Source organism: Rhineura floridana, chromosome 22, assembly GCF_030035675.1.
Source record: "Rhineura floridana isolate rRhiFlo1 chromosome 22, rRhiFlo1.hap2, whole genome shotgun sequence".
NCBI classification, from domain to species: domain Eukaryota; kingdom Metazoa; phylum Chordata; class Lepidosauria; order Squamata; family Rhineuridae; genus Rhineura; species Rhineura floridana.
The window spans coordinates 13,309,932-13,337,889 of record NC_084501.1 but is presented as its reverse complement, the minus strand read 5'-3'; the positions used below and the strand labels follow the sequence as shown (position 1 = coordinate 13,337,889).

General features: G+C 46.5%; 2 protein-coding genes across 7 annotated transcripts in view; one reads left to right on the top strand and one right to left on the bottom strand.

The window, feature by feature from the left end:
• The window catches only part of POGZ (pogo transposable element derived with ZNF domain), a 131,438-nt gene that overhangs the window by 58,359 nt on the left and 45,121 nt on the right, over positions 1 to 27,958 (bottom strand). The gene's annotated exons all lie outside the window — the stretch shown is intronic.
• Positions 523 to 27,958, top strand: LOC133374940 (methanethiol oxidase-like). The gene is made up of 12 exons (XM_061606287.1): positions 523 to 790; positions 8,434 to 8,487; positions 11,629 to 11,741; positions 13,500 to 13,685; positions 15,851 to 15,971; positions 17,202 to 17,384; positions 18,098 to 18,276; positions 20,763 to 20,841; positions 23,019 to 23,140; positions 23,970 to 24,062; positions 25,178 to 25,296; positions 26,823 to 27,958. Exons 1-12 carry the CDS (start codon positions 787 to 789, stop codon positions 26,983 to 26,985), a joined length of 1,416 nt encoding a protein of 471 aa, XP_061462271.1. The 5' UTR covers positions 523 to 786; the 3' UTR covers positions 26,986 to 27,958.

Genomic DNA, 27,958 nt, shown 5'->3' with positions numbered 1-27,958 from the left:
ATGCAGGATTCTTCTGATATTCACTTATGCCTTCTTTCCGCTGTGAAATGCTAGGGCATGCAACCGCAGTCTTTCAGCTGCTTAATTACAGAGCTGTCCAAATACGAGAGATGTAGCCGTGTTGTATGCACAACCCTTGTCCCAGGCATTCATATCTGGGTTTCCTTCAGTTTACACTGAGGCAGAATCGGGCATCCTTTTGTGCTTCTTGGCATCTGCAACGAGGCCCTGAGCGTGACCCCTCCAAAGCCTGCCAGCATCTGCTTTGCACCTGACAGGCAAGCAAAATGAATTTTAAACAAAACAAAACCCTGAGCTGCCTGCCAGTTTCAAAGCTGGGGCTGTCAGCTCAGGCATGCGCTGACAGTTTGCAACACCGCCGTGAGCCAAGAGTTTTTGCTCAACTCAAGAGCTGCTTCCTTCGTCTTCGGCCCCAGAACCTAGGATGCTTCCCTGCCTTCTGAAGCTAGAGGTTAATCTCGCACTTAACTGTGTGCGTCTTTTTGCGTGGGAAATAAATATTGTCCAAGCCAGGGAACAAAACGGCCCTCCGTGGCTTACAGAGGAGGGAAACTACTGGATTTTGTCCTGGGGAAGGGATCCCTCCTCCCACTTCAGCCTCTCCTCTTTCCAGTTGCCTCCTCTAACCGCTTCCTCCACACGACACGCCTCCTCCCCGCCCATTCAACAGGCATATATGACCCTTCAGAGCAGCCCTCTGAGTCGGTGGCCTCCTTCGTGTCGCGACAGAATTCCTCAGAGTCTGGAAGACGCAAAGAACTGAACATGGGTAAGCGAACAATCCCCCCCTTCCTGCTTTTAACTCAGCTGTATGCTCTTTAGGAAAGCTGATTTGGCCCCCTTCCTTCTTTGCATGTCCCAAGTCCTTTCCAACTCTTAACATGCGCTGGTTTTTGCATGTCTGCAGTCCTGTGTGCGCCACAACCCACCTGTGGCTCACTTCCAAGTTTACGCATTGGAAGGTTAAGGTGCAAAAAAAGTTCCTCTCTCTTCCTTTGCAGCTCTGTCAGTCAAAGTTGTGGATATTGGGGGTCGGGAAGAGGACATGTTGACATGGTTTCTATGGCAAAAACCTTTCCATTCTGTCTCTGCTTTGGGTTGCAAGTGCATGCATGCACCCTTCCTTGGGAGGAAAGCCAACACTGAACGTCACGAGAGACTTGTTTCTGAGGCTGTGCACATGCTCCCATTCACAGTGCGCTCCCACTGCTGGTTTGGGAAGCACCGCACACATGACATTAGCCACAACCCATACATCTATCCTGCTGTTTCTTACTAAATACTGCATTTTGATGCATTTCCTCCCCCCCCCAAAAAAAACTAGCTTCAACTCAAACTGAGAAAAACAACAACATGGCTGCATTTTAAGCTGGTAAAATGTCCATAGTCTGAGAAAACATGCACATCAAATTGGGCTGCTCAACTTTTATTCTTTGAGCTGCAGTCCTAAGAATGCTTCCTTGAGAGTAAGTTCCAAGAAAATGTGCTGTGCATGGATCTTATGGTTGCTTTTAAGTCTTGTTATAGCTCTCTTGAGTGGTGTGTAGGCACCTTAATGGCAGGAGAGAGATGAAATAAATAAAGCATGTTTCCTGGAAAGTAAGTCTCACTGTTTTCAATGGGGCTTACTCCCAAGTAGGTATGTTTAGGGCTGAGCCTTAATATTTTGTGTAGCATGTGAGCATTACTCCACTTTGAAACTCCTGGCTTTTGTGCAGCCCCTCAGATCCTATGCATGTTTACTCAGAAGTAAGTTCCATTGTGTTCAGTAGGGCTTTCTCCTGTTTGCTTTAGTCTTCTCCCAAAAAGGGAATAGCGTGCAACCTTGCATAAGTAGCCTAACGGGAAAGCCATCAGAATTGAAGTTGCCAATAGATAAAGAGTTCAGATTCTCCCAAATGGAGAACTGTGTGCAATCTTGCATAAGCTGCATAACTGGTGAATGGTCTGGACTGCAGCTGCAAGCTGATAAGGAGCTGGTTTTCTCCCACTAGGGGAACTGTGGACAGCCTTTCATAAATAACGTAAGTGGGAAACAATCAGGACTGCAGTTGAAAACTGGTGAGGAGTTGGTAGGGAAATGTCTAGTTACCTGAAATGAGTTTGAGACTTTAGGGGCAGCAGATGAATTGCATGAGGTGCCACTTCTCTTAAAAAAAACCAGTCTCTTCAAGTTTTTTTGAAGTCCCAGTATAAAAATGAGGGAGGAGAATCTGGGAAACTAGGACAGTGATTGCTTTTGTCAGTGTCTGTTCATCTTTTCCAAAAGGAAGCTTAAAGCACCTAACAACATCATACAACAAATTCAGATATAATAATACCAAAAGAAAACTATATGTTATGAAAAATTAATAAAAATGCTATGGTAAGCCTGTAGAGTTGTGATTCATTACCTAAAGGGGAGGGAAACATAGAATCATAGAGGTGGAAGGGACCTCAAAGTTCATCTAGTCAAAGCCAGCCTGACTTCAATGTTGGGGAAGATAGATACCATAAAAGGCCATGGAGGAATCAGTGTATTAAGTATCTTGATAACAATGCATTGACTAGTAGGAGTAAACATGGATTTCTCAGGAATAAATCCTGTCACATCAATCTTGTTTCTTTTTAAACAATCAGGTTGTTGTAGGAATCCATTAGTAACCTGCTTAGTGGATTGTGGGACTGCAGTGGGCATAATTTATCTTTACTGTATTTCGGCAAAGCATTTGACAAAAGCCCCCCATGACATTTTGGTTGGCAACCTGATTAAAGGTGGGCTAGATGATCGCACCATCACAGCTGGCTGGAAAACTATACTCAAGAGAGTGTTGATTGGTGGTTCCTCATCAAATTGGAAGGAGGTTTCGAGCCGCACGGCTCTGTCCTGGGCCCAGGACCCTTCAACCTTTTTATAATAGTGTCTTTACCCAACGCAGGGGTGGAGGGAGCCTTTACTGAATTTGTAACTGGGAAGGATAGTGAATGCCCCAGAACATGACAGGAATAAAATTCAGACGTTACTTTGATAGAATGGAAAGCTGAGTTGAAACATAACAAAATGAAAATCCAACAGAGGGAAATGCAAAATTCTGCATTTAAGCAGAGAGAAAGAACACTAAGAAAACAAAGAGGTGCAAGCTGACTTGGAAACAATAAGCCAGTCAACCAAATAGTTATTATAGTCATCCTACCATTCAAGAAAGGACAAACGGTAAAAATACATCATGGCAACCTCAGGAAAATGAAGGTGACAAATTAAGAGCTAACGATCATACAGAAGGTCTGGGAGATATTACAACATTCAGATATATCACCACCTGTTCAGTAAAGCATTTATTAGACCTTCCTAGGTACATACTCAAAATGGGCTCTAAGGATCGACCAGGAAACTGCATCATAAGGGGGCAAATTAAAGGCATGAGAGACTGTTTCAAGTCCTAAATTATAACAAGGACAACACATTGTTCATATAGCTCAATATTGCCTACAATGATTGGCAGCGGCCGTCTGGGATTCCAGGCTGGGTATATTCCCAGCCCTTCCTATAGATGCTGGCGATGGAACCTGGGACCTTCTGCATGCAAAGCACTTGCTCTTCCCCTGAACTGTGGCCCCTCCCCAGTGAGCAAATCTGCCCTCTAGAATCTTGAAGAGTAAAACGTGCCAGCAAAACTGCTCTTCTGTACTTGGGTATAAAAAGTATTGCTACATGGCATACATTTGTTAGAGGCAGAGCAAGTCAGGCCCACTAAGCGTGATGACATGGCCCCTTAGCAGATGCATGCAGCTTTTGCCCGAGGCTTGGAAACAGCACATGTGAAAATAGTCTCGGGACTGTAGCCGATCATAAGCTGAACATGAGCCGGCAGTGTAATGCTGCTACAAGAAAGGCAAAGGCGATTTAGGCTGCATGAATCGAGCCATAGTTTCTGGAGCACAGGAAGTAATCATCTGCAATATTGGAGGACTGTGTCTTGTTACTAGCAATTAAGATGTCTCCAATCTTAAAAGCGAGTTTCGGACCCAGCTGTAATTGGGATATTTCTCTTTAGTTTATCGCTCCTATAAGTCATTGGCCACTTCTCATCTCCTCTTTGCTTTCTTTTGTTTAATGTGTTACTTATTCAATCAAACAAGCTGCTGAGGGACTGGTTGAGCCCACATCTCAGCCCTGTTGACCTGTTACACCAAAACCAACCCCAAAAGCATCTTTTACAGGGCAATCTTGTACATGTCTACTCTGAAGTAAGCCCTACTGAGTCCAACAGGGCTTACTCTCAAGTGCACGCGCATAGAGTTGCAGCCTTGAAAACATAAAGATAAGCACACACACAAAAATGGCCTGCCTGTAAAACTCTCAGTAAGCTGAGATGAAACAGACACATTATGCAGTCACACATTTTTATGGATCATAAAAAGCGGTTATTGCACTGGGTGGTTTTGAAATGCACCCTGAAGAAACCCAATAGGTAAATAACGTTGTGAAGTTTGGGGCAAAATGTCAAACAGACTCAAGGCCAGAACAATGGGCAGCTTCTGCAGAGGCTTTCTTGACCAGCTTCTAACCACATACTGTAGTTGCCTATGGCTACTGGCCACTAATAGACCTAAGACACATAACCATCACCATATTTTGTCAGTGGGTGGGTGGGTGCATACACACCATACGTTAAAACACACTGCTTCCCCCAAAGAATCCTGAGGACTGTAGTTTACCCCTCACAAGCTACAATTCCCAGCGCCCTTAACAAATGACAGCTCCCAGGATTCTTGGAGGTAAGTCATGTGCTTTACATTTTGTGTGTGTATGCAATCTCCATTTCACACACACATAACATGCAAGAGACATTTGGGTACTATTCTAGGGTTCACACAGTAACAGTGAAGCTCAAAAACAGGCTTGGCTGCTGAACAAGCCAAGGGTGCACCTTGCACCATTCCCCAGGATACACTGCAGTTTGCCACATTTCCCAGGATGATAGTGGCTTCTTTGGTAGGAAAAATTTGAAAGCCATTATCCTAGAACAGCCTTCCCCAACCTGATGCCCTTCAGAGGCTGTTGGACTACAACTACAACCCCCATCATCCTCTGACCATTGGCCAACCTGTCTGGGACTGCTGGGAGTTAAAGTCAAACAACATCTGGAGGCCACAGGTTGCTCCATCCCTACTTTACATTTCTGTATGTGCATGTAATGTGGGATCCCTGACTGGTTGGGACATGTGTCTAGGACAGTGGTGGGGAACCCAACAACCCCAGCAGCCAGCATGGTCAGTGAGATGATGAGAATTGAGTCCAATTACATTTGGAAAACCATGGGCCCCTGATTCCTGCTTTACACCTCTGAAAACGCATTTAATATGGGATCCCCGACTGGTTGGGACACATGTCTAAGTTAGAAGTGGGAAACTTCTGGCCCTCCAGATGTTATTGGACTCCAGCTCCCAGCAGCCAGCATGGCCAACAGTCAGGGATGATGATGGGCACTGGAGTCAACCAACATCTGGAGGGCACCATGTTGGGGAAGACTGGCCTAGAATGCTTTACAACTACAGCAGGCTCTTTAGGTCAGTCCCTGACCCCTTGCATGACAACAGCAGCTGCCTCAACCGGCTTTGCAAGCCAATCTTCCCATTGTAGTACTAGAAACATAAAACTTACAACAGGGCGTGTTTAGCAATGAGTAGCTGATCTCCAAAATGGATGGGTGCCAAAATTCCATCTTCGCTCTCCTGCCAAGTTTGTCCATTTTCAACACTTCCTCTTAAATGCCCCCTTAATATTGTTTACCCACATCTGTGGGATCTCAAGCGAGCCTTAAATATGAAAGCCTTGTGGATACATCCCAGCTGTGAGTCCTCAGCCCTGTCTTGCAGTGCTGAGAACTTAAGAAGTTCGCCCGACTAGATCAAGTCAAAGATTCATCTAGTGACCCAGCATTCTCTTTCCCACAGTGGCCAATCTGGGAAGTGCACAAGGGGGGCGTGAAGGCTGCAGCCCTCTCCTGCTGCTGCTGCTGCTGCACTTTCCCACAGTGGCCAACAGGAATGGAAAGTTCTGACAATTTCGGTTCTCTCTGTTTCACTTTGTTTTTTTCAGTCTAAAATTCAGTTCACATTTCTGCATCAGTTTGCAAAACATTTTTTTTAAATCCTCATGAAAATTCTCCAGCATTTTAGTGCAAACTTCTCCTAATAAACATATTTCTGTAAGCAGTTTTGATTAATGTACACGTTTTTGCAAGCAATTTCTTGTCATATAATGCATTTTTGTACATTGTTTTCACTCATATGCTCACGGTTGTGCAAGCTTTCCCTTGATATATGCATTTTTAAAAACATCGTTTGGTTGGCGAGCTGCATTACAAAATTTGAATAAGTGCGAATTTTGAAGGTTGGCCATCTTTCAGTTCTCATATCGTTTCGGAAAGTGCGGATTTGATAGATTTGGCTTCAAATGCAAACAGAATTGAATTTCTCATCCACCCCTAGTGGCCAATCAGGTGCTTCTGGGAAGCCCACAAGGGGGGCGTGAAGGCAGCAGCCCTCTCCTGTTGCTGCTGCCCTTTCCCACAGTGGCCAATCAGGTGCTTCCAGGAAGCCCACAAGGGGAGCGTGAAGGCAGCAGCCCTCTCCTGTTGCTGCTGCCCTTTCCCACAGTGGCCAATCAGGTGCTTCCGGGAAGCCCACAAGGGGGGCGTGAAGGCAGCAGCCCTCTCCTGTTGCTGCTGCCCTTTCCCACAGTGGCCAATCAGGTGCTTCCAGGAAGCTCACAATGGGGGCGCAAAAGCAGCAGCCCTCTCCTGTTGCTGCTGCTCCCAGTAACTAGTATTTAATGACTTATAAACCTCTCCCCCACCTCTGCCAAGGGCAGCTCACAATGTCATAAAAAACACAATGAATACAAACTATGAATAATCAAAACTGACAAAGGCAGTGACGTGAACACTTATTAAAAAGTCTAGTTACAATGAATGACAGAAGGCAGTCTCTGCCAGGGCAGGTTCATGTAGGCATTCCATAAGCAGCCAATCTCTGTCTGACAACTTGCTCCGAAATCATTTAGGACTTTGGGTTAAAGCCAACAATTTGAATAGGGCCGGGAAACACACTAGTGCTCAGTGCAACGGGCACAGAATTGGTGTCATGTCGGCTCCTATTGCTTTGACCCACCAGGAACAGAGCAACAGGTATACCATATGGAGTTCACAGACTGTCTACAAGGGCAGCCCCACATAGAGCACATTATAACAGTCTATCCTGGATGTGCCTTGTGCATGGATTACTGAGGTAAAGACTGCTGTATCTAGATAGGGTTGTCACTGGCATATCAGCCTATGCTGGTAAAGGGCACCCCAAGCCACGGCCCCCACAGGCCATGCCGAGTCCATAAGCAGTGAACTTGGTCCTTTAAGGGGAGTGCGACTCTGTTCAGAATCACTCCATCCACAGCAGCTTGTCTGGATTAAGCCTCAGCTTGGACACCTCATCCACTCACAGGTAGACTGCTTCTGGCCATGGAAGCATAGCTTCTCCTTTACGAATCTGTCTAATCCCCACTGCCGGCCCTTCCATTAGACAGAGTGAGGCATCTGCCTCAGGTGGCAGATCCTTGGCGTGGGGAGGCAGCAGGTCACCCATTCTCCCTGAGCAACCTTTCCTAGCCCTCTGGTGTGGCGAAGGATGCCATCCCCTCACTAGTGCTGACGTAAGGTTCAGCTGTCACCACCATTCTGGTTGGCTTCTCTGGCTGTGTACAAAACCATCCATTTGAAGCACCTTTAAAGCACATGGCTATCCTTCAAGAATCCTGGCAACTGTAGTTTACCCTCTCATAGAGACACAACTCCCAGCACCCTTAGCAAACTACAGTTCCCAGGATTCTTCGGGGGGGCATCATGCGTTTTAAATGTGCTTTAAATTTATGATGTGTACAGCCACATGTGGAATGGGGGCAGGGCCTTCATTTGACACCAACGTCAAAGGGTTACAGTCTTGAGGGCTAGAAACTTTGGTTTCTAACTTGTTAGAAAGGAGGAATGTTGAGACGCACGGGAAGCTGAGTTCTGCGCCAGGAATCATTCCGGGTACGTTCCTCAATGCATTCCCCTGTTCCTAAGATAGCAAAGGATTCCTTTGAAAGACTTTTAATCAAAATTGCAGGATGATATTTCAGGGAAGGCTTCTCCAGCCAAGCTGGGAGCAGAACCATCCTCTGCGGATCTTGTCAGGGAAGGGCTCTAGATCAGGCGTAGAGCATCTGCTTTGCATGCAGAAGGGCCCAACTTCAATCCCCCCGTCGCCAGAGGGAAACTCTGGAGAGGTGCTGCCCGTCAGTGTAGGCAATGCTGAGACAGATAAACCAGTGGTCTGACTCAATATAAGGCAGTTTCCTATGTGCCTGCATGTCATCTTCCTTTCCATTTGCAGCGAAATGCGGAGCGTGCGGCCCTGGATACAAAACTCCGTTGGACGCGATGAAAGGTAAGGGAAGCCGTTTGCGGCTGCTTTTCGTTGGTGTTGATAACCGTGTCTCAATTTTGCTTCCCTTCAAAGGAGGCCGGAGCAAACTTGCGCACCCAATCTGCCAGCAGGGGGGCTGCAACATTTGGCCAGCCCCACTTGCCAGGCGAGAATTTGTGGTTGCCACCAGTCCTGTCTCAGAAGAACAGGCTTTTGTCCCTGACCGCTTGCTCCCTCTTCCCTCCCCATGGCTATTTCCTTTTACGTCGCTTCTGTTCCAAGCTGTAAGCCTGTGGACTGGCATCGTCTTGTTTTCAAACTGCGTGCAGGTTAGTAAGCATTTATCAATAATGAACAAGAACATGCCTTGCACCAAATCTCACCCTGGGCCCATCTAGTTCAATATCGTCTATACGCTGTCTGGCAGCAGCCCTCAGGATTTCACCCAGGAGCCTTTCTCAGTGGTACCTGGAGATGCGGGGGCTTGATCCTGAGACCTTCTGCACTGCAAAGCGGGTGCCCCATCCCCACTGAAATTGCCTCCGATCGCCTCTGAAGCCAAGCACGGCATAGGCACACAGGATGCCACCTTATACCAAGTCACACCCTTGGGCCCATCTAGCTCAGTACTGTCTACACTGACTGGCAGCTGCTCTCTGGGGTTTCAAGCAGGGGACCTTTCCAGCCCTCCCTGGAGATGCTGAAGACTGAACCCGGGACCTTCTGCATGCAAAGCAGACTCTCTGCCACTGAGCCGTGGCCCTTCCTTTTACAAAGAAAACAAGCTCCCAGTCCTCATGGATCTAAATAAAAGGCCAATTTAATTAAGAACATGCCTTATATCAAGTCAGACCACCAATCCAACTAGGTCAGTGTTGTCTGCACAGACTGGGAGCGGCTCTCCAGGGTTTCAGGCAGGGGTCTCTCCAGAGCCTTATTGATTTATTAAATTTGCATCCCGCCCTTCCTCCCAGAAGGAGCCCAGGGTGGCAAGCAAAAACACTAAAAGTACTTTAAAACATCTTAAAAACAAAAGATTTTGAAGCATATTAAAATAAAACTTTTTTTTTTAAGCAACTTTAAAAACTTCTTAAAAAGCAATTCCAGCACAGACGCACACCGGGAGGTCTCCGCTTAAAAGGCTTGTTGATGAGGCGAGCCCTTCCTGCAAATTGACAGACTGGGCTGGATTTCAGAAATCCATAGGGAGATAGGATGCTACCTTACACGGAGCCATCTCCCTCAGAATTGCCCACACTGAGGGGCAGCGGCTCCCCAGGGTTTGGGACCAAAGTCTGTCCCAGCCCTGTGTGGAGATGCCATTGAGGATTAAACCAGGGACTTTTTGTGTGCAGAACAGATGCTCTTATGCTGGACTACAGCAACCTTTCCACAGGTCAGGATGAACCTGCCCTCTCCAGGTAGGTTGAATATTATTATTATTATTATTATTATTATTACTACAAAGACATATTGAAGACCTTCCTCTTTCAACAAGCCTTTTAAGTTGAGACCTTATCCCAGTCTGCTTCTGGTTGCTTTTTAATGTTTTTAAACCTTTTTTAAAAGATGTCGTCAAAGCTTTTAAAAAATAATTTTAAAGTAGTTTTGTTTTAATGTATTTTAAAGTCTGCTTTTATGATGTTTTAAAGTGTTTTTAGTGCTTTTGTTTAACCGCCCCTGGCTCCTGCTAGGAGGAAGGGTGGGATATAAATCAAATAATAAATAATTATTTCCCTTGTAGGGATTGAATACATGTAATAAATGCATTTTAAGACATTTACATTTAACAATATCTAATAAAATTCACAGGAACTCCCCCTGCCCCATGTTTCCCAAGTAGAAAAACAAACAAGCTCGCAGGCACTGCCTCCGTCAGGGAGTGGCAACTATATTCTAATGCTCAGGAGAAGCACCAGCAATAATAAGGGACAGCTTGCACAAGTTAAACAAAAGCTCTGTTTCGGTTTTAATCCACATCTGGCACAGCGGATAACAGGGTGTGGTTTCAGAGCGTCTCCTTGTCACTGCTATGAACATATCTTAAAAGATCCTAGGCTGCTCTCTCCTGTGCAAACTTCAGGCCTCCATGCCAGCCAATATTTGATACATAAAAATACAGGCTTTTATATTACATACGGCTGCCATGCTTCATCAATTAATTGGTTAGATTTTAAAATTCTTTAATTGGCTAAAAATTATTCATTCCCTAATGAAGTTGGACACCAAATGTGATTATTATTTTTAACAGAAGGGCTTATGAGCCCTTCTAGTAGCAAGCATTGTCCTATGTGAAAGAGAAGGGCAAGGAATGCTTCTGCTAAGATGGCATTAGAAGCAGCATTCCCTGTCATGAGTGAGAATGCCTCACAGGAGGGCATCCCCTCCAGCAGAATACCTCTTCCTATATGAGGCATGAGAAGGAGAAAGACCTCCTCTCGAATGGCATTAGAAAAGGTATTCCCTCCCCTGAGAGAGGAGAAGGAGGAATGCCTCTTCTGATATGATCCTAGAAGCAGCATTCCCTCCTGCATGTGAGAGAATGGGGAATGCCTCTTTCTACATGAGGTACAAGGAAAGGAATGGCATTAGAAGCGGCATTCCCTCTTGTGCACAAGAGATGAACCCCCATTTATGCATTGTGATGAATGCATTTTAAAAAATCCTTTTTCCACCCTTTTCCATTTCCTTTTTCATCAGAACTGTTTCCCCTCACGTGCAAATATATGCAGATTTAACCTACCAATTAATAAATTAAGATTTCTTTAACTGGGCGACAGATCAGTAGCCCATATGCAGAATTTGGCCCCCAGGCAGTATTATCTTGCCCCCTCCCCGTTGGCCTCACCAAATTTTAATGGAAGTTACCCCGTCAAAGGTTTGCCCCCAATTTCATTCATGAGCGAAACAGACACGTTTTCATCTAAAAAAGACGTGATTGGCGTGATCATGATTCAACAAGCAGCCAAAATCAGCTGTGAAAGTGTGAACCTTTCTCCCTATTTCATAGAATCATAGAATAGCAGAGTTGGAAGGGGCCTATAAGGCCATCAAGTCCAACCCCCTGCTCAATGTTCCTCTCCATAAATATATGTGTGTGTGTTTTCCCTTGATGGCTTAATGTAAGATTTTTGCTTATACAAAACACTTGCTTTTCGACAGGTCCCCGGGAAGAGATCGTATACCTGCCTTGCATCTATAGGAACACTGGAATAAAGAAGCCAGATTATCTGGCCACGGTGGATGTAGACCCCAAATCTCCAACCTATTGCCAAGTACGCTTCCTTCAATGTTTGGGCTCTGAGTTTATAAACAGCTCTTCCATAGGCTCTGCATGCACCGCTAAGCTGTGGACACAGGGGCAATCAACCTGTTTGGCTCTCCTGCAAGCACAGCTATCATCTCAGTAATCCTTACAGCAGCTGTGTAAGATGGACCGACAGTACTGTGCCCATGTGACAGATAGGGGGACCGAGGCTGGGAGTGAGTGGCTTGCCTCATTTCACTGGTCAGTTTGTGGAGGATCCTGCCAAGAAATTTGAACCTAGGACTTCCTGTCTTTCACTGTCTGTCACACCAGCCAATGCACCATCCTCTACCCACCTTTTACATGGGGGGGGCATTTTTTTCAGAATGAAAACCAGCTCTGTGTTTCTTTCAAGGATTCTGGATCAGTGGAGGGGAGCCCAGCTCTCTGAAGCCGGAAACAAGGAATCATTGAAAATTTAAAGTCTATCAGCTCTTACTCTATGTTTATTAACCTTCTCCATAAGCATCTTTTTTATGATTTGCAGCAAATTGCTGATATCTTAAAGGCTACATTATTAGCTGGCCACAGCCACAACTATTTGAGAAGTCCTGTTTCATCCTAAATTCTACATTTTGTACATTTTTTTTGCATCCCTATTGCAAACCCCACCCCCCAGAACCTTTAAAAAGGTTTAAACATCAGGATCCAGTTCATTCAGGCTGTTGCAGCAGTTATTTGTGATAGCTGCACACTTCAAATCTGAAGAATGCATTCTTACAAAACAAAAATGTGGGTGGTTTTTTCCAAAGACTTTCCCATTAATACCTGAGTAGTTGAAATTGCTGAATCATTTCTTTGCTTTTGTAAAGTTAGCCACACACTTGGGGAGGGGGGGAAGCTGATCTGGTTCGACAAGATATCTTGTCAAAGCTTGTTCCTTTTATGTATTACATATTTGGAGTGACCTTAAATCGTAAATAAATACGGCAAGTCACCACGTTGGTCCATTGAGGAGGGAACCCCAAAGCGACAGTAACGTTTAAAGCCCGAAACAACTGAGGCCCCAAATATCTGAAAGAGCACCTCCTTTCCTACAGACCCTCTCGGGTTCTCCCCTCACCCTCAGAAGTGCGGAGAATGGCATGCTCTGTGGTAGCCCCTTTGGCCACATTCACATCATACATTCATTCCACTATTATTCCACTTTAAACAGTCATGGCTTCCCCCAAAGAATCCTGGGAAATGTAGTTTGGTAAGGGGGCTGAGAGGAGACCCCGAATTCCATTCACAGAGCTAATTGTCACAGTTCCCTGGGAAGGGGGACTGACCGTTAAACCGCTCTGGGTATTATAGCTCTGTGAGGTGAATAGGGGGTCTCCTTACAACTCTCTACACCCTTCACAAGTTACGCTTCCCAGGATCCTTTAGCCAAGACTGTTTAAAGCAGAAGAATAGCAGAATAAGTGTATGGTGTGAATGTGGCTCCAGTGTGGCGAAGGGGTTAGAGTGTCGGACTATGACTTGGGAAAGACCAGGGTTCAAATCCCCGTTTGGCCACGAAGCTCACAGGGTGACCTTGGGCCACTCACTGCCTCTCGGCTTGACCTACCTCACAGGGTTGTTATGAGGAAAAATGGGGAGGGGGGAGAGAACCATGTACGCCATCTTGAGCTCTTTGGAGGAAAGGCAGCATAGAAATGCAACCGTTAAATAGATATTTGTCCCCCAGCACTTGAGGTTCTGCACCCCTTCTCTCCAACCACGCCCCTCCGCTTTTACCTAGGTCATCCATCGCCTGCCCATGCCCAATGCCAACGATGAGCTGCACCACACTGGATGGAACACCTGCAGCAGCAGCTTTGGGGACACAACCAAGAGACGGAACAGGCTCATCCTCCCCAGCTTGATCTCTTCCCGGATTTATGTGGTCGATACAGGCACCAACCTGCGAGCTCCCCGCCTCCATAAGGTACAGGCTTTACCGGTGTCCACACCTTTCCAAAAAACCCTGCCCTCCATCTTGCAAGCCCTACTGTGCAATCAATTGGAAGCCCTCCTAGAGTGGCTCACGGCGGCATTTATAGAGGCAATCGTCATCCAAGTTTCTTTGCATGATAGCAAAACAAGGACAGACGTTACCACTAGAAACAGGATAAATTTGATTCTGTTTTTGCATTTTAATGCAAACTGAACTGACACCTGCCAAAAGAATGCATGAAGCAAAACACTGCTCAAAAATGAGGGGATTGGTAAAAAGAAAGCTGAAAAACAAAGTCCAGAGGGTCACATCACTCGAAAATGCTTGGAAGTTGTTTAAAAACACTATATTAGAAGCGCAACTGGAGTGCATACCGCAGATCAGAAAAGGTACCACAAGGGCCAAGAAGATGCCAGCATGATTAACAAGCAAAGTCAAGGAAGCTCTTAGAGGCAAAAAGTCTTCCTTCAGAAAATGGAAGTCTTGTCCGAATGAGGAAAATAAAAACGAACACAAACTCTGGCAAAAGAAACACAAGAAGACAATAAGGGATGCTAAAAAAGAATTTGAGGAGCACATTGCTAAGAACATAAAAACCAACAACAAAAAATTCTATAAATACATTCAAAGCAGGAGATCCATCTAGGGAGGCGATTGGACCCTTGGATGATGAGTCAAAGGTGTACTAAAGAACGATAAGGAGATTGCAGAGAAGCTAAATGAATTCTTTGCATCTGTCTTCACAGTGGAAGATATAGGGCAGATCCCTGAACCTGAACTAACATTTGCAGGAAGGGATTCTGAGGAACTGAGACAAATAGTGGTAATGAGAGAGGAAGTTCTAGGCTTAATCGAGAATATAAAAACTGACAAATCACCGGGCCCGGATGGCATCCACCCGAGAGTTCTCAAAGAACTCAAATGTGAAAATGCTGATCTGCTAACTAAAATATGTAACTTGTCCCTCAGGTCCTCCTCTGTGCCTAAGGACTGGAAAGTGGCAAATGTAACGCCAATCTTCAAAAAGGGATCCAGGGGGGATCCCGGAAATTACAGGCCGGTTAGCTTAACTTCTGTCCCTGGAAAACTGGTAGAAAGTATTATTAAAGCTAGATTAACTAAGCACATAGAAGAACAAGCCTTGCTGAAGCAGAGCCAGCATGGCTTCTGCAAGGGAAAGTCCTGTCTCAGTAACCTATTAGAATTATTTGAGAGTGTCAACAAGCATAAAGATAGAGGTGATCCAGTGGACATAGTGTACTTAGACTTTCAAAAAGCGTTTGACAAGGTACCTCACCAAAGACTTCTGACGAAGCTTAGCAGTCATGGAATAAGAGGAGAGGTCCTCTTGTGGATAAGGAATTGGTTAAGAAGCAGAAAGCAGAGAGTAGGAATAAATGGACAGTTCTCCCAATGGAGGGCTGTAGAAAGTGGAGTCCCTCAAGGATTGGTATTGGGACCTGTACTTTTCAACTTGTTCATTAATGACCTAGAGTTAGGAGTGAGCAGTGAAGTGGCCAAGTTTGCTGACGACACTAAATTGTTCAGGGTTGTTAAAACAAAAAGGGATTGCGAAGAGCTCCCAAAAGACCTCTCCAAACTGAGTGAATGGGCAGAAAAATGGCAAATGCAATTCAATATAAACAAGTGTAAAATTATGCATATTGGAGCAAAAAATCTTAATTTCACATATAAGCTCATGGGGTCTGAACTGGCGGTGACCGACCAGGAGAGAGACTTCGAGGTTGTAGTGGACAGCACGATGAAAATGTCGACCCAGTGTGCGGCAGCTGTGAAAAAGGCAAATTCCATGCTAGGGATAATTAGGAATGGTATTGAAAATAAAACAGCTGATATCATAATGCCATTGTATAAATCTATGGTGCGGCCGCATTTGGAATACCAAAAAAAACCACATCTATATACTAGGGCAACATATATTTGTGAAACTTAACTTTAAAAAAAAAAACAGGAGAAATTTTCAGCACAGCACTAGCCACACACCTCAGTGGCAGCTTAGTGGGACAAAGGAATCCACTCAGCACCTTGGACAGGTCCTTGAAAGTTCGGACTAAAACCCAGAGCAGATTGCACTGCCCCACATGGAGCCACTAGGCACCACTGCCTCAACTTCACTGTGTCTCCTTTTTCCTTAGGTTATTGAGCCCATCGACCTGTATTGGAAGTGCAACTTGGCCAATCCTCACACCTCTCACTGCTTGGGCAATGGCGAAATCATGATCAGCACCATGGGAGACCCTTCTGGCAAAGGGAAAGGTACCTCTTTTGGGCTGGGCAAGGCAGCCTTTGGAACAAGTGTGTGGTGTGAATGTGGGCTGGATGAATGACCACCTTAAGTACTTTGTAGAGTGAGACGCAGTCTAAGTTTCGCAGAAAGAAAACCTTCCGTTCTTTGACATGTATCAGTTTTTATGTGCCTTTTAGTTTTTGCATTTCTTCCAGTATCAATAGCTCGGAATCAGCTCCCCTTGCCACCAAAGTATTAGAAATCTTCTGAGATTTCAACAGGCACAACTCTCACAATTTTAAACTGCCTGTATCTTTGCAAGTATGAGGGCTAGAAATTTAACCTTTTTAAAAGAAAAAGAAAGAGATAATCAGGAAATTGAAAGGTTGGGACACTCGTGGACTTGTGGTGCTCACACACACTTTTTTCTTTTTTGTTTTAAAAAGGACACAAATAAAACAAAAAGAAAAATGAAACAGTATCAACTCATATTAATAAAAATAATTCCTCAATCCTGAATTAAAACATATATATTAATATACGCTGTCCATATGTCCAAACAGATATATAGACATGATTTGCGATTATGAGATATACAATCAAATGTAGAACAGGCAGTGAAATCTTCAGACCATTGAGTAGTTGCCACTGGCGGATGTTTACCTTTCAGAACTTGATATAAATCTTGCAACACGGATATACATTCCTACTGGGAGATACCAAAGACATAGTAGGATTTAGAGAGGGAGGGGATGAATCTTGCTGATGGCAACGACTGTAACTCAACGGCAGAGTATCTGTGTTGTTTGCAGAATATGCCCAGTTCTAGTTCAACCCCCTATGGCATCTCTAGGTAGGGCTGGGAGAGACCCTCTCTGAAACCCCAGAGAGCTGCTGCCAGCCAGTGCAGACAGTACTGACCCAGATGGATCAATGGCCCGAACTGGTATAAAGTCCTGTGTTCCTGTTAAGCCAGCCCTTTATTCAGAATCATGAGGACTGGAGCCTTAGTTTATTTTTAGGGAGAGAACCATGTCTCAGAGGTAAGAGCACGTGCTCTGCATGCAGAAGGACCCAGGTTCAACCCCCAGCGGCATCTCCAGGTAGGTCTGGGAATGCCTCCTGCCTGAAACTCTGGAGAGCGGCTGCCAGTCAGTGTAGACAGTATTGAGCTAGGTGGGCCAAGGGTCTGCCCTGTTAGGCAGCTTCCTGTGCCCTTTGGATCGGATGTCCCTAACGATGGTTTTTGGTGCCGCCAGGTGGTTTTGTGCTGCTGGACGGGGAGACCTTTGAGGTGAAGGGGAACTGGGAGAAAGGACCCAAGGTCCCTGAACTGGGCTATGACTTCTGGTACCAGCCACGACACAACGTCCTGATGAGCACAGAATGGGGCGTGCCCAAGTGCCTGGCATATGGATTTAATCCAGCTGATTTGGAAAAAGGTGGGTGCATCCCTGGGCATGTAAACACTCTCAAGGTGTCTTCTACATCTACTCCCTAATGGCATCAGGATGGGAACTCAGGGAGGGGTCTTAGATCCCTTACTTTTGGGGGGAGCACAGTGCCTATGTTTCCAGCATCCTACGGGCCAATCAGCATGAAATGGAAGTGTGTTAGCCACTGAGAAGAGTCTTCTCACATGCTAATCAGGGAACAGGGATCAAGAGCGTCACCCGGAGGAACCTCTTGCACTGAAGAGCAAGCTCTGAGGCTAGGGCTTTATAGGGTCTGGTGGACAGGGATTGGCCGTTTTCGGTCAGCTGATGGAATGTTCGGGCAGGCTGATACAAGGGTGGTTCCCAGCCGCGATGGCTGTGTTCTCCCTCCTCTGTTGGAGGCAGGATTCTTCAGAATAGCAGTTGCTGGAAAGTACAGGTGGGGAGAGTTGCTGTTGCGCTCAGGTCCTGTTTTGGGACTTTCCAGAAAGAGGCAACCTGGCTGGCCACTGTGCGAACAGGATGCTGAACAAAATGGGCCCTCTTTGGCCTGATCCAGCAGCCAGGCTCCCCTTTCGTTCTCAGGGGGGAGGGCTCTTGTGCACAGAAAAACTTGTCGTCTTATTCCACAGCCAGTGCTGGGAAAAATAGAAACGTTCTCTCTAACTCAGCTCTGCTTTTCTGCTCTTTGTGTCCTCTTTACCGCCGTGTCTTTGAAGGCTGCTACGGAAGCCACATTAACGTGTGGGACTGGACCACCCATGAGCTCATCCAGTCAATCGACGTGGGGAAGAACTCCATCCCCCTTGAGATCCGCTTTCTCCACAACCCCGATGCGGCAGAGGGGTTTGTTGGCTGTGCCCTCACCAGCACCATCCACCGTTTCTACAAGACCAAGGTAACAGAAAGGAGCGTCGGTGACATTTTTAGTGATCCTTGGGGAAGGTCCGTAAGCTCTGTGACAGAAAGGCGATCTCCACTTGGGAAAGGTTTAGGAGAGGGTACACTGTTTCGCTGCTCTCTTTTGCAAAATATTTCTTAGTGGACTTGGGTCTGTGTGTCTAGATGATAATCAATGGCACCAGGAAATAGGAATTGTGGGCGGGGGGGTGTAAAGAGAGAGAAATTTGATTCAGTTCACATTTAAACCAATTTGCACTTCCCGAAACCACACGTCAACTGAAACCCAACCATCTTTCCAAATCTGCCCTTCTGCAAATGTTGCATCGGAGTTCTTCAGCCAATTAATGGCTACCAAAATGCATAGGCTAGGGCAAAGTGTGCATACAATTGCACATATTAGTGAGAACAACACACCCAAATGCACTATACTAGAGGAAACTGCTTTGCAGCAATGTGTATATTAGGCATATAAAAAGATGCATATTAGGAGAGATTTGCACTAAAATGGCAATGAATCTTCATGAGAACTTTGCAATAATAATAATAATAATTGCAGATGGAAGTGAAGAACTGAGCTTGATCAGAAAAGTCAGAAAAGATGAGGAATCGGAACTGAGAAATTCGCTCATCCCTGGCTGGGAACGGCCTTGGAAAGGCTACTCAGTTGGGCTGCTCCCTTTTGCTAAATGTTTCTTGGTGTACTTGGGTCAACGTGTTTAGGAGAAGATAAACAGATGACACCAAGGGTTGGCATGGTTGGGCATTTGCTGAGTCCCTGCACCCTAGCAGGGGGCCCCACGTCCTTGGATCAGCTCCTCCTCTTCACTGTTGCTTCACTTCTTCTTCACCCGCCTCTCGCTCTGGTCCAGACAACGGAGAGAAGGTGCAGCAGTGTCCTGTTCTCACCAGGCTGCTATGGAGGCAAGAGACTTCCCAGCAATAATACCAATAAGGGCCACGCCAAGGCAGCATCCAGGGCCGGTCCAAAGTCAAGAGTCCAAAGCAACAAAGAGTCAGGCAAGAAGCAAGGTCAGAGCAGCCCAAGGTCAAGACCCAGGCAGTCCATGGGCAAGGCAGGTCCGGGGCAGGTCCGGGGCAGATCCCGGTCAGGTCTGGAGTCAACAGGCGATCAGCAAACAGGCCGGATGCAGATCTGATACACAGACATTGTTCCAACAGCCCTTGCAGCCTAACATTGAGATGTTTATGCTAGAGCCCCTGGAAGCACACCCCAAACCTCAGCTGACTCCTATTCATCACCTGCAGTCAGACCTTTATTCCCAAGGAGGCCTTTACTCCTGAGGAATCCAGGTCTGCAGTCAGGCACTGGATGGGCCGGGTCTCCAGCTGGCGTTTGAGGAGACACCTGTCCCCTGGGCTTGGGACCCGTTCAGCCTCGACGACCGCAGGCCTCTGTCTCCTCGCCCCCATATGAAGCTTGACCCAGGGCTGGGGCCAAGACTGGAGCCTCCAGATTTCCCCCGATGAAGAGTCCCCCGGCTGGGACCTGACAAGTCAATGCCCCTGGCTGCTTCCTCGCTGGCTCTCCGCCTGGCCGTGATGAGGAAGAGGCAGCAAAGCTGGTGATGATGGTGGCAAGGAGGCAGACTCCCTGAGGGACGGGGGCTCCTGGAGAGGAAGGGCCCTCCAAAACCTGGAAGCAGCACTGGACGTAGCAAAGACCCGCACGGCCACCTCTACAATTTGCAACAGTCCTCATAAGACGATGAACACATGGAACTCTTTGCAGGCAGATTGGTGCCCAGAGTGCAAAAGGTCTCAGCCAGCAGCAAAGCATGCTGGGACAAAGAGCCAACAGGCCGCTTCCCCCTTGAGGATATAAAAGGCCAGCCGCACACCGGATCTGTCTCTGCAGGAATCAGCGCTAGTCAAGCAGGTGAACGGTTGTTGTCCAGCAGCGAAGAGGCCGCTCTGTGATCCCGGCAGTTGTCTGGATTGAGGCCTGGGCCTGTGAGCTGTTCCTTCCCCCTTTTGTGTAGTTATCGCTCTTGAGCCTCAGTGAGTGAATGACTGAACTTTCACAGAATGTATCGGCACAATCATTAACCCGCTTTGCTTATCGCCTGCATTGTATGGGCTGTTTGCTCAGGTTTTGTGTCACACTGGCATATGGTGAGCTGTGTGCATATGATTGCACCGCAATTCAGCTGCTAAGCTTTCTCTTGTCTATTTAAGATAGGGATATTGTGTCATATATTTATTCTGGAGTGTGTGGCTAAAAGACAGCTGCGATGGAGCAAGTCCCAGGGTTAGAGATTTCGCCTCTGCCCTGAATGCTCCCCCTGCCTCTACCTTTCCACCTGTGAAATGGGATTAGTTAATACAGAGGGTTAAATTGAAGGGCGGGCAACGGAATATCCTACGGGTATGAACCATGTTGATTGAGAATAGATTTGCCTGCTGTAAGCATGATGACGATGCTGTTGTTAATCTCCACTTACGGCTGATCTTCCTCTGCAGAATGGGAAGTGGGCAGCGGAGAAGGTGATCCAGGTCCCCAACAAGAAGGTGAAAGGGTGGCTGCTCCCCGACATGCCAGGTTAGTCCAGATTCAAGTTGGGGCTGCGAGAAGGATTTTATCACTTTGTTTTGTGCACCGTCCCCCCCCCCAAAAGTAGAAAATTCCAGGGCAGCTTATGAGAGTCAATTTTACAAAGAGCAGAAAATACTAGAGACATGCGATATCTTTGACATTCCTGGTATATTTTAATATATATGGTTTATGCAGTCCCACTGAGCAAGCAGGAAGCACAAAGGCTAATGCAAAAGCAGACTCCATTGCAGTATCAATGCCTTCCCCAAAAGCCCTTCCCCCCCTCCACAAAAAACCCCTGCTTCCAGCCCGTTCCAACACCTCAAACTCTTTTCTCTGGCCAGTGACAACCCCTTAGCAGCCACCCTGCAGCCACATGCAGGCATCAGGTGCTTTTCTGAGACAAAGGATTTCTGGTGCATTGTATATGTTAATTCATAGAATCATAGAGTTGGAAGGGGCCTATAAGACAATCAAGTCCAACCCCCTGCACAATGCAGGAATCCAAATCAAAGCATTCCCGACAGATGGCTGTCCAGCTGCCTCTTGAATGCCTCCAGTGTCGGAGGTGTCGGACTTACCAATCGCAGGGGTGCCCATTTCTTCAAGAACTGTTTTGTGAATTACCTCTGTGACGTACGTAATGATCACTGCCTGAACTTTTCTGCCTTTCATTTTCCTCTGATCCCACTTATCACAATGTCCCATCCCATCTCTACCTGTGTAGTGCTTGTTCAATAAAAAAAAGAAAAATTAAAAATGAGGTGCCAAGGACCTCAAGGTGGCATGCATGCTGCCCCCCTCTCTATTTTATCCTCACAACAACCCTGTGAGCTACGTTAAGCTGAGAGGTGGCAACTGGCCCAAGGTCACATCCGACGAGAGCTTCATGTCTGAGTGGGGATTAGAATCTTGGTTTCCCAGGTCTTAGGTCCAACACTCTAACCACTAGACCACCACTGGCTCTCTATTATTTTTTTTTAGTACACATACACACATACACACACCAGGTGGTTCACAAGAGCCTAATTCAGTGGCTTTTTTCATTACTCCCTGGGCAGAGCTTGCAAGATTACTTTTAAAAAGTAATAAATTACAGTTAACAATTACACAACCCAAAAAGTAGTAATTACTGTTACAATTACAATTGCTCTGAAAGTATCTGATTACTTTTTCTCAAAAGTAATCACTACAATTACATTTCAGTTTCTTAGAAAAAACCACCTACAAGGTGCTGGCCTTGGCTGTTGCACATCTAAGTAGCCTAAAACAACATTAAAAATAAACACACACATACAGAGGTAGTAGAATAATTCTTTTTATCCATACGATAGCAGTGGTGGTCTCTCTGCTGGTAAGGGAGGCAGGGAGGGAGGCAGAGGCCACTACTCAGATCTTTGCACGTCAAACCAAGTGCAACCCCCCCCCACTCAGCCAGCAAGCATAATCTCTCTCATTTAACCACCTCCCGGACCCTGCCCTGCCACCAACTAAGGGACACTCACCAAAGCAAACATTTTCCCCTGAGATGCAAAAAAGTTAAAATACTGCAAATGCAGCACAGTAGCCAGAGAGGGTGGTGGAGGCCACTTTGCATGCCAAGTGCAAACAGAGTATTCGCACACGCGCACACATGTTGTCACCTTTCACCTCCACAGTTCTTTATCTCCATTCTGCTGCAGTCTCCTTCTCCTTTGTCCATGTTCTTGCCCTCCAGCTCCTTTTCCCGTCCACTCCATTCTTCACCACCACAATTTTTTTCTCCACTCCACCCATCTCGCTCTCCATCTCCTCCCTCGCCGCCTTCAACCCACCCACAGAGCATGAGGGAAGAGCGACGCTGCACAGAAGCCCAGATTGAGGCACGTGATTTTCATCCACAAATCAGAGGAGCAGAAGACTTCTCCTGCTCCCCCCCTCCAAGTAATGCCCAAAAGTAATGCTGGAAACATTACAATTACTCCTCAAAAGTAATAAAATTGCTCCTAGTTCTATTACAATCAAAATGTAAAGGAATTACCCACTCGTTCCTCAAAAAAGTAATGAATTACAAGTAATTTCTTGCTTGTAACTAATTACTTCCAAACTCTCTCCCTGGGCTCCTACTGGGAGGAAGGGCGGGATATTTTACTACTACTACTCCTACTCCTACTACTACTGTTCTCTGCAATATTCTCCTTAAGGTCTCATAACGGACATCCTAATCTCCTTGGACGATAAGTACCTGTATTTTAGCGACTGGATTCATGGAGATATCCGCCAGTATGATATTACCGATACCAGGAAGCCGAAACTGGTGGGACAGGTAAAGCTAGCTCTTTGGCTGAATAACCAGAATGAAGAATGTGGGTTTTAAAATAAAATAAAATCTTGTGTTCGCTGTTGAGTCACGTTTTGGACCAGCCCAGAATCTTCAAGACGTGGGAAAGAAATGTCCCAGTGGTCCCTTATACGACAAGAACTCAGCTTTGCTATTTGCATGACAGACATTCTCTGCTGTGGACAAAGTGGACGGGCCTCGCTCATAACAGTAGAATTTGGGGCCATCCAAGGAAGCTGAAAGTTGGGAGATTCGGGGCAGGCAAAAGGAAGCCCTTTTTCACACAGCTCATAGTTGAAATTATGGAATCCGCTCCCTGCAAGAGGCAGTGACGCCAACCTGGATGGCTTTAAAAGAGGGTTACGGAGGAGGATTGGGCTATCCGTGGCTACTAGCCATGACGTCTCTGTTCTGTCTCAACTGTTGCTTATAATAAATCAAAGGGCCCCGACATCTTGAATTGGGTTCTGCAGTTGGCAGCCAGTGCATATCTTTGAGGCTGCTGTGTTACATCGTCGCTTGGCGTGAGACCCAACAAAACTCTGGCGGCTGCGTTTTGCACTAACTGTAACTTCTGAACCACCTTCAAGGGGCAGCCCCACATAGAGCATTTTGCGGTAGTCTGGACGGGAAGTGTTAAGTGGTAAGATGCAGAGGCCACATATTCCAAAGGGGAAGGGCTTGGAAGGAAAACCACCCCACATGTAACCAGTCATAGGCTTAAATCTACATGCTCCCACCACACGTCCAGTCATTCTGCAAGCATGCAGTCCTCCTGGATATACCATTCTGATTCTGGCATATTCCTTTGCAGATCTTTCTTGGAGGCAGCATCGTCAAAGGTGGGCCGGCCACTGTGATCGAGGACCGGGAGCTGGACTGCCAGCCAGATCCGTTTGTCATCAAGGTGAATCATGGCGGCCACATTTCACCCTATTTGTTCGCTGTTGCATTTTGTACCACGCCTTTCCTCCAAGGAGCTCCCAAACCACTCTTTCTGCCACCTCCTTCTGTTTTTGCCTTTGTTAATACCATCTGCATGAAATTAGCAGCCTTCAGGCCTCATGAAGGGGTTGTAGGAGATTTAAACTGTTTTTAGAAGGTGGTTTTGAACTGTATTTAGACATTTTAATTGTATCGACATGTTTGCCACCCTGGGCTCCTTTGGAGGAATGGGATTGATGATGATGATGATGATGATATTAGCAGCCTTCAGGCTGCAGGTTCCCGCCCTTGTTCTATCATTCTTCACCTTAGATGGCTTTTTCTTTAAATGAAAAGCCTCAAACACTTTATCCCAGGCTTGAGGAGGGGCGCTGCAGTCCTCTCAATGTCGCTTGTCTACAACTCCCATCATTGTCATCTCTCACCATTGGCCATGGGAGCTGATGGGAGCTGGCAGCCCAACAACATCTTGAGGGACACAGTTGTACCCCCTTGGAGTTTGGTACGTATTGCCTCAGAGTGCAGAAATAAATAGCCTGGTAAGACACTTGGTTGAAAGAGTAAAGAAACGTAAGGTTTATTCCTATACTGGTCAAGAAAGCCATTCTGAGGAGATTCTGACTTGCAGAGCCATGATGCTTGCCCTCAGTGGCTCTATCTTTGACTAACAAAGAAAGCAAGGGAAGAGGGAAGTAAAGCCTGAGGGAAAACAAACAAGTAGTTACTAGAGACTGAATGAAGAATATGTTGTCTTTTTATTTATTTATTTATTATACTTGTATACCGCCCCATAGCCGAAGCTCTCTGGGCGGTTTACAGTAACTACAGTCTTCTCTCTATTGCCCCCTCAAGGGTTCAGGTGGTTTGTTACCAGCGTTGGTGCTTTACTCCCAGCACCCCGCATCCTTGCCTCCCTCTTTCCTCCTGCACCTCGTTGTACTTCCATGCATGCCAACCAATAAGGGATCCCCTGAAATGTGTCGCAGGTCACCATACCATTGCTGCCCTGGGCTCCTGCCGGGAGGAAGGGCGGAATATCGTCATCATCATCATCACCTGTTTCCTCTCTCTCTTCAGGGGAAGAGGGTTCAAGGCGGGCCTCAAATGATCCAGCTGAGCTTGGACGGAAAGAGACTGTACGTCAGCACTTCCCTCTACAGCGGTTGGGACAAGCAGTTCTACCCAGACATGATCAAGTAAGACACCCCTCCCTTGCTCTGGTTCCAAGTCAGAGCTGCAGCTCAGTGGCACCTGCGTTGCAGGCAGAAGGCCCTGGGTCTGATCATCAGCCGGCGTTTGTGCTGAAATTCTTTTTTAAAGACGTTTTTAGGGCTTTATCATTCGTTCACTGCCCTGAGCTCCCTTTGGGAGGAGCGGTGGGATAGTTATTAATTGTTAATTACATAATTATAATAAAAATCGATAGGACTGGGAAAGACCCCTGACTGGAACTCTGGAGAGCCACTGATGCTCAATTTATATCAAGGATGGAGAATCATGTGGGCCTCCAGATGTTGCTGGACTCTAGCTCCCATCATCCCTGATCATTGGCCATGCAGGCTGGTGCTGATAGGGAATGGAGTCCAGCAATGTCTAGAGCAGCCTTTCCCAACCAGTGTGCCTCCAGATGTTGTTGGACTACAACTCCCATCTTCCTGACCATTGGCAATGCTAGCTGAGGCTGATGGGAGTTGTGGTCCAACAACATCTGGAGGCACACTGGTAGGGAAAGGCTGATCTAGAGGGTCAAAAGCTCCCCATCCGTGCTTTATACCTCTGTACGTGCATTTGATATAGGATCCCTGACTGGTTGGGAGATGTGTCTAGGAAAGGAACGGAGGCCCTTTGGCCCTCTAGATGTTGCTGAACTCCCATCATCCTTGACCACTGGCTATGCAGGCTAGGGCTGATGGTTGTCCAACAACCTCTAAAGGGGGGGGAGGGTTCCCCATCCCTGTTGTAGACAACACTGAGTTCGATGGGCCAAGAGTAGAAGTCAGCTCCCAATGCTGCTGTTTGAATCAGCCCTTCATTCAGAACAATGGGGACTGGAATCTTCAGAGTGCAGACCACCACTGAAATAATCTGAAGATTGGAAAGAAAGGATGCTCACAAACACAGCCTCTGGCTCCCTCAAAAGAAAGGGAAGCATGACAAAAAGCCTGCACCCCACATCTGAGGGATTTCCCTAACATTTCTCTGCCCATCAATAATTCTTGAACGCAGTTCCTTTTCTCACTAATTGATGGAGAACAGTGGGGGGGGGGATGCAGTAGGAATTCTCAACACAGCACAACTGAGGTCCTGGAATCCCTCTGGAAGGGGGTGCCTGGAAACTGTACACAAGACTGTAATAAGGGAGACAGTAACTTCTTCACACGGCACATAGTTTGTTCCCACAAGAGGCAGGAATGGCCAACAACTTGGGTGGCTTTAAAAGAGGACCAGACAAAGTCAGAAGCTTCTGAATACCAGCTGCTAGAAACCGCAGGAGGGGAAGAGTGCTCTTGTACTCAGGTCCTGCTTGCTGGTTTCCCATCAGGGCATCTGGCTGGCCACTGTGAGAACAGGATGCTGGACTATATGGGCCACTAGCCTGATCCAGCAACCAGGCTCTTCTCATGCTCTTAAAAGGATCTGATCTTGGCATTATTTCTGGCAGAGCACTGCCTTCCCTCTCGACGTCTTTCCTCCACTCCCTGTTTTCTCCACTTCGTTGCAGGGAAGGCTCCGTCATGTTACAAATCGACGTAGACACCAAGGAAGGTGGCCTGAAAGTGAACGAAAAGTTCTTTGTGGATTTTGGGAAAGAACCGGACGGCCCAGTCCTTGCCCACGAGATCCGCTACCCGGGCGGAGACTGCAGCTCCGACATCTGGATCTGAGCGAGGGCCTCAGCAAAGTTGGGCTCTTCACGTTGACTCTTTCTTCTTCCCTAGGTCCGCATGTAAACACTGATGTAGGTGGGGCCTCCAACAAGGTTCCTGTGGCTGTTTGCACACTTCCTTTCCTTCATCTGTATATCTCTTTCTTGGCTATTATTTCCATTTTTCTTAAACGCGTCCACAGGACCCGAAGGCTAACAGCCCTATGAATATATAATGTTGGGACCTGAAAGCAATGGGTATCCCCCCTCAAATCATTATTGGATGACAAAAAAAAGTTTCTTTTTAAATATCCACAGTGTACGGTGACATCTCAAATTACCAATGCTAAATGACGGAAAATAAATATTTTGCTGTTTATGTGGCTGCTACCACATTCTGCCACAAGAGGTCACATTCAGATTTCACCATGCACCAGCGTCTGCAGGGAAAAGTTATTTCACTGTGGCATAAGTTTGACCTGGGACTCTGGGTGCGTTTACATTACTACTTTTAAACTGGCCTGATGATGGTTTAAGTGTCTCATCATAACCAACAAACGTGGGAAAGGTAGGTATTCTTTATCGAACATTCTTGGAATTCTTAGCAAAGCAAAGCAAAAAACTCGTGGGGCCCCTCCAGACATCCTTTTTATGGTGCATTCATGGTCCTTTGTGCTCAGGATAGCATCAAGAAGGTTCTACACGATTTGGCTTTCAATACTCTTTGCTCCTGCAAAAATATACTGCTTCGTTTCCAATCGCTGCACATCCCACAACTTCCTACACAAATCCTGTAACTCTTCATACCACATATGTTCCAGTGTGTGTGTGTGGGGGGACAGAGTTGTGTGCGTCCTGTTTTTGTTGCCCTACGGCACAAGAGTGCCCCTCCAAACGTACATTTTTATGTATGACTTGTTTCTTATGTACCCCGCTTACAAACGCAAATGGTTACGCGGTATATAAATGTCTGAAATAAAGAAATAAAACTG

Excerpts from the sequence above, each read along its gene's own strand:
- LOC133374940 (XM_061606287.1), top strand. Across the intron at positions 23,141-23,969 it reads AGCCGAAACTGGTGGGACAG|ATCTTTCTTGGAGGCAGCAT; the intron begins GTAAAGCTAGCT and ends ATTCCTTTGCAG. Across the intron at positions 24,063-25,177 it reads CAGATCCGTTTGTCATCAAG|GGGAAGAGGGTTCAAGGCGG; the intron begins GTGAATCATGGC and ends CTCTCTCTTCAG.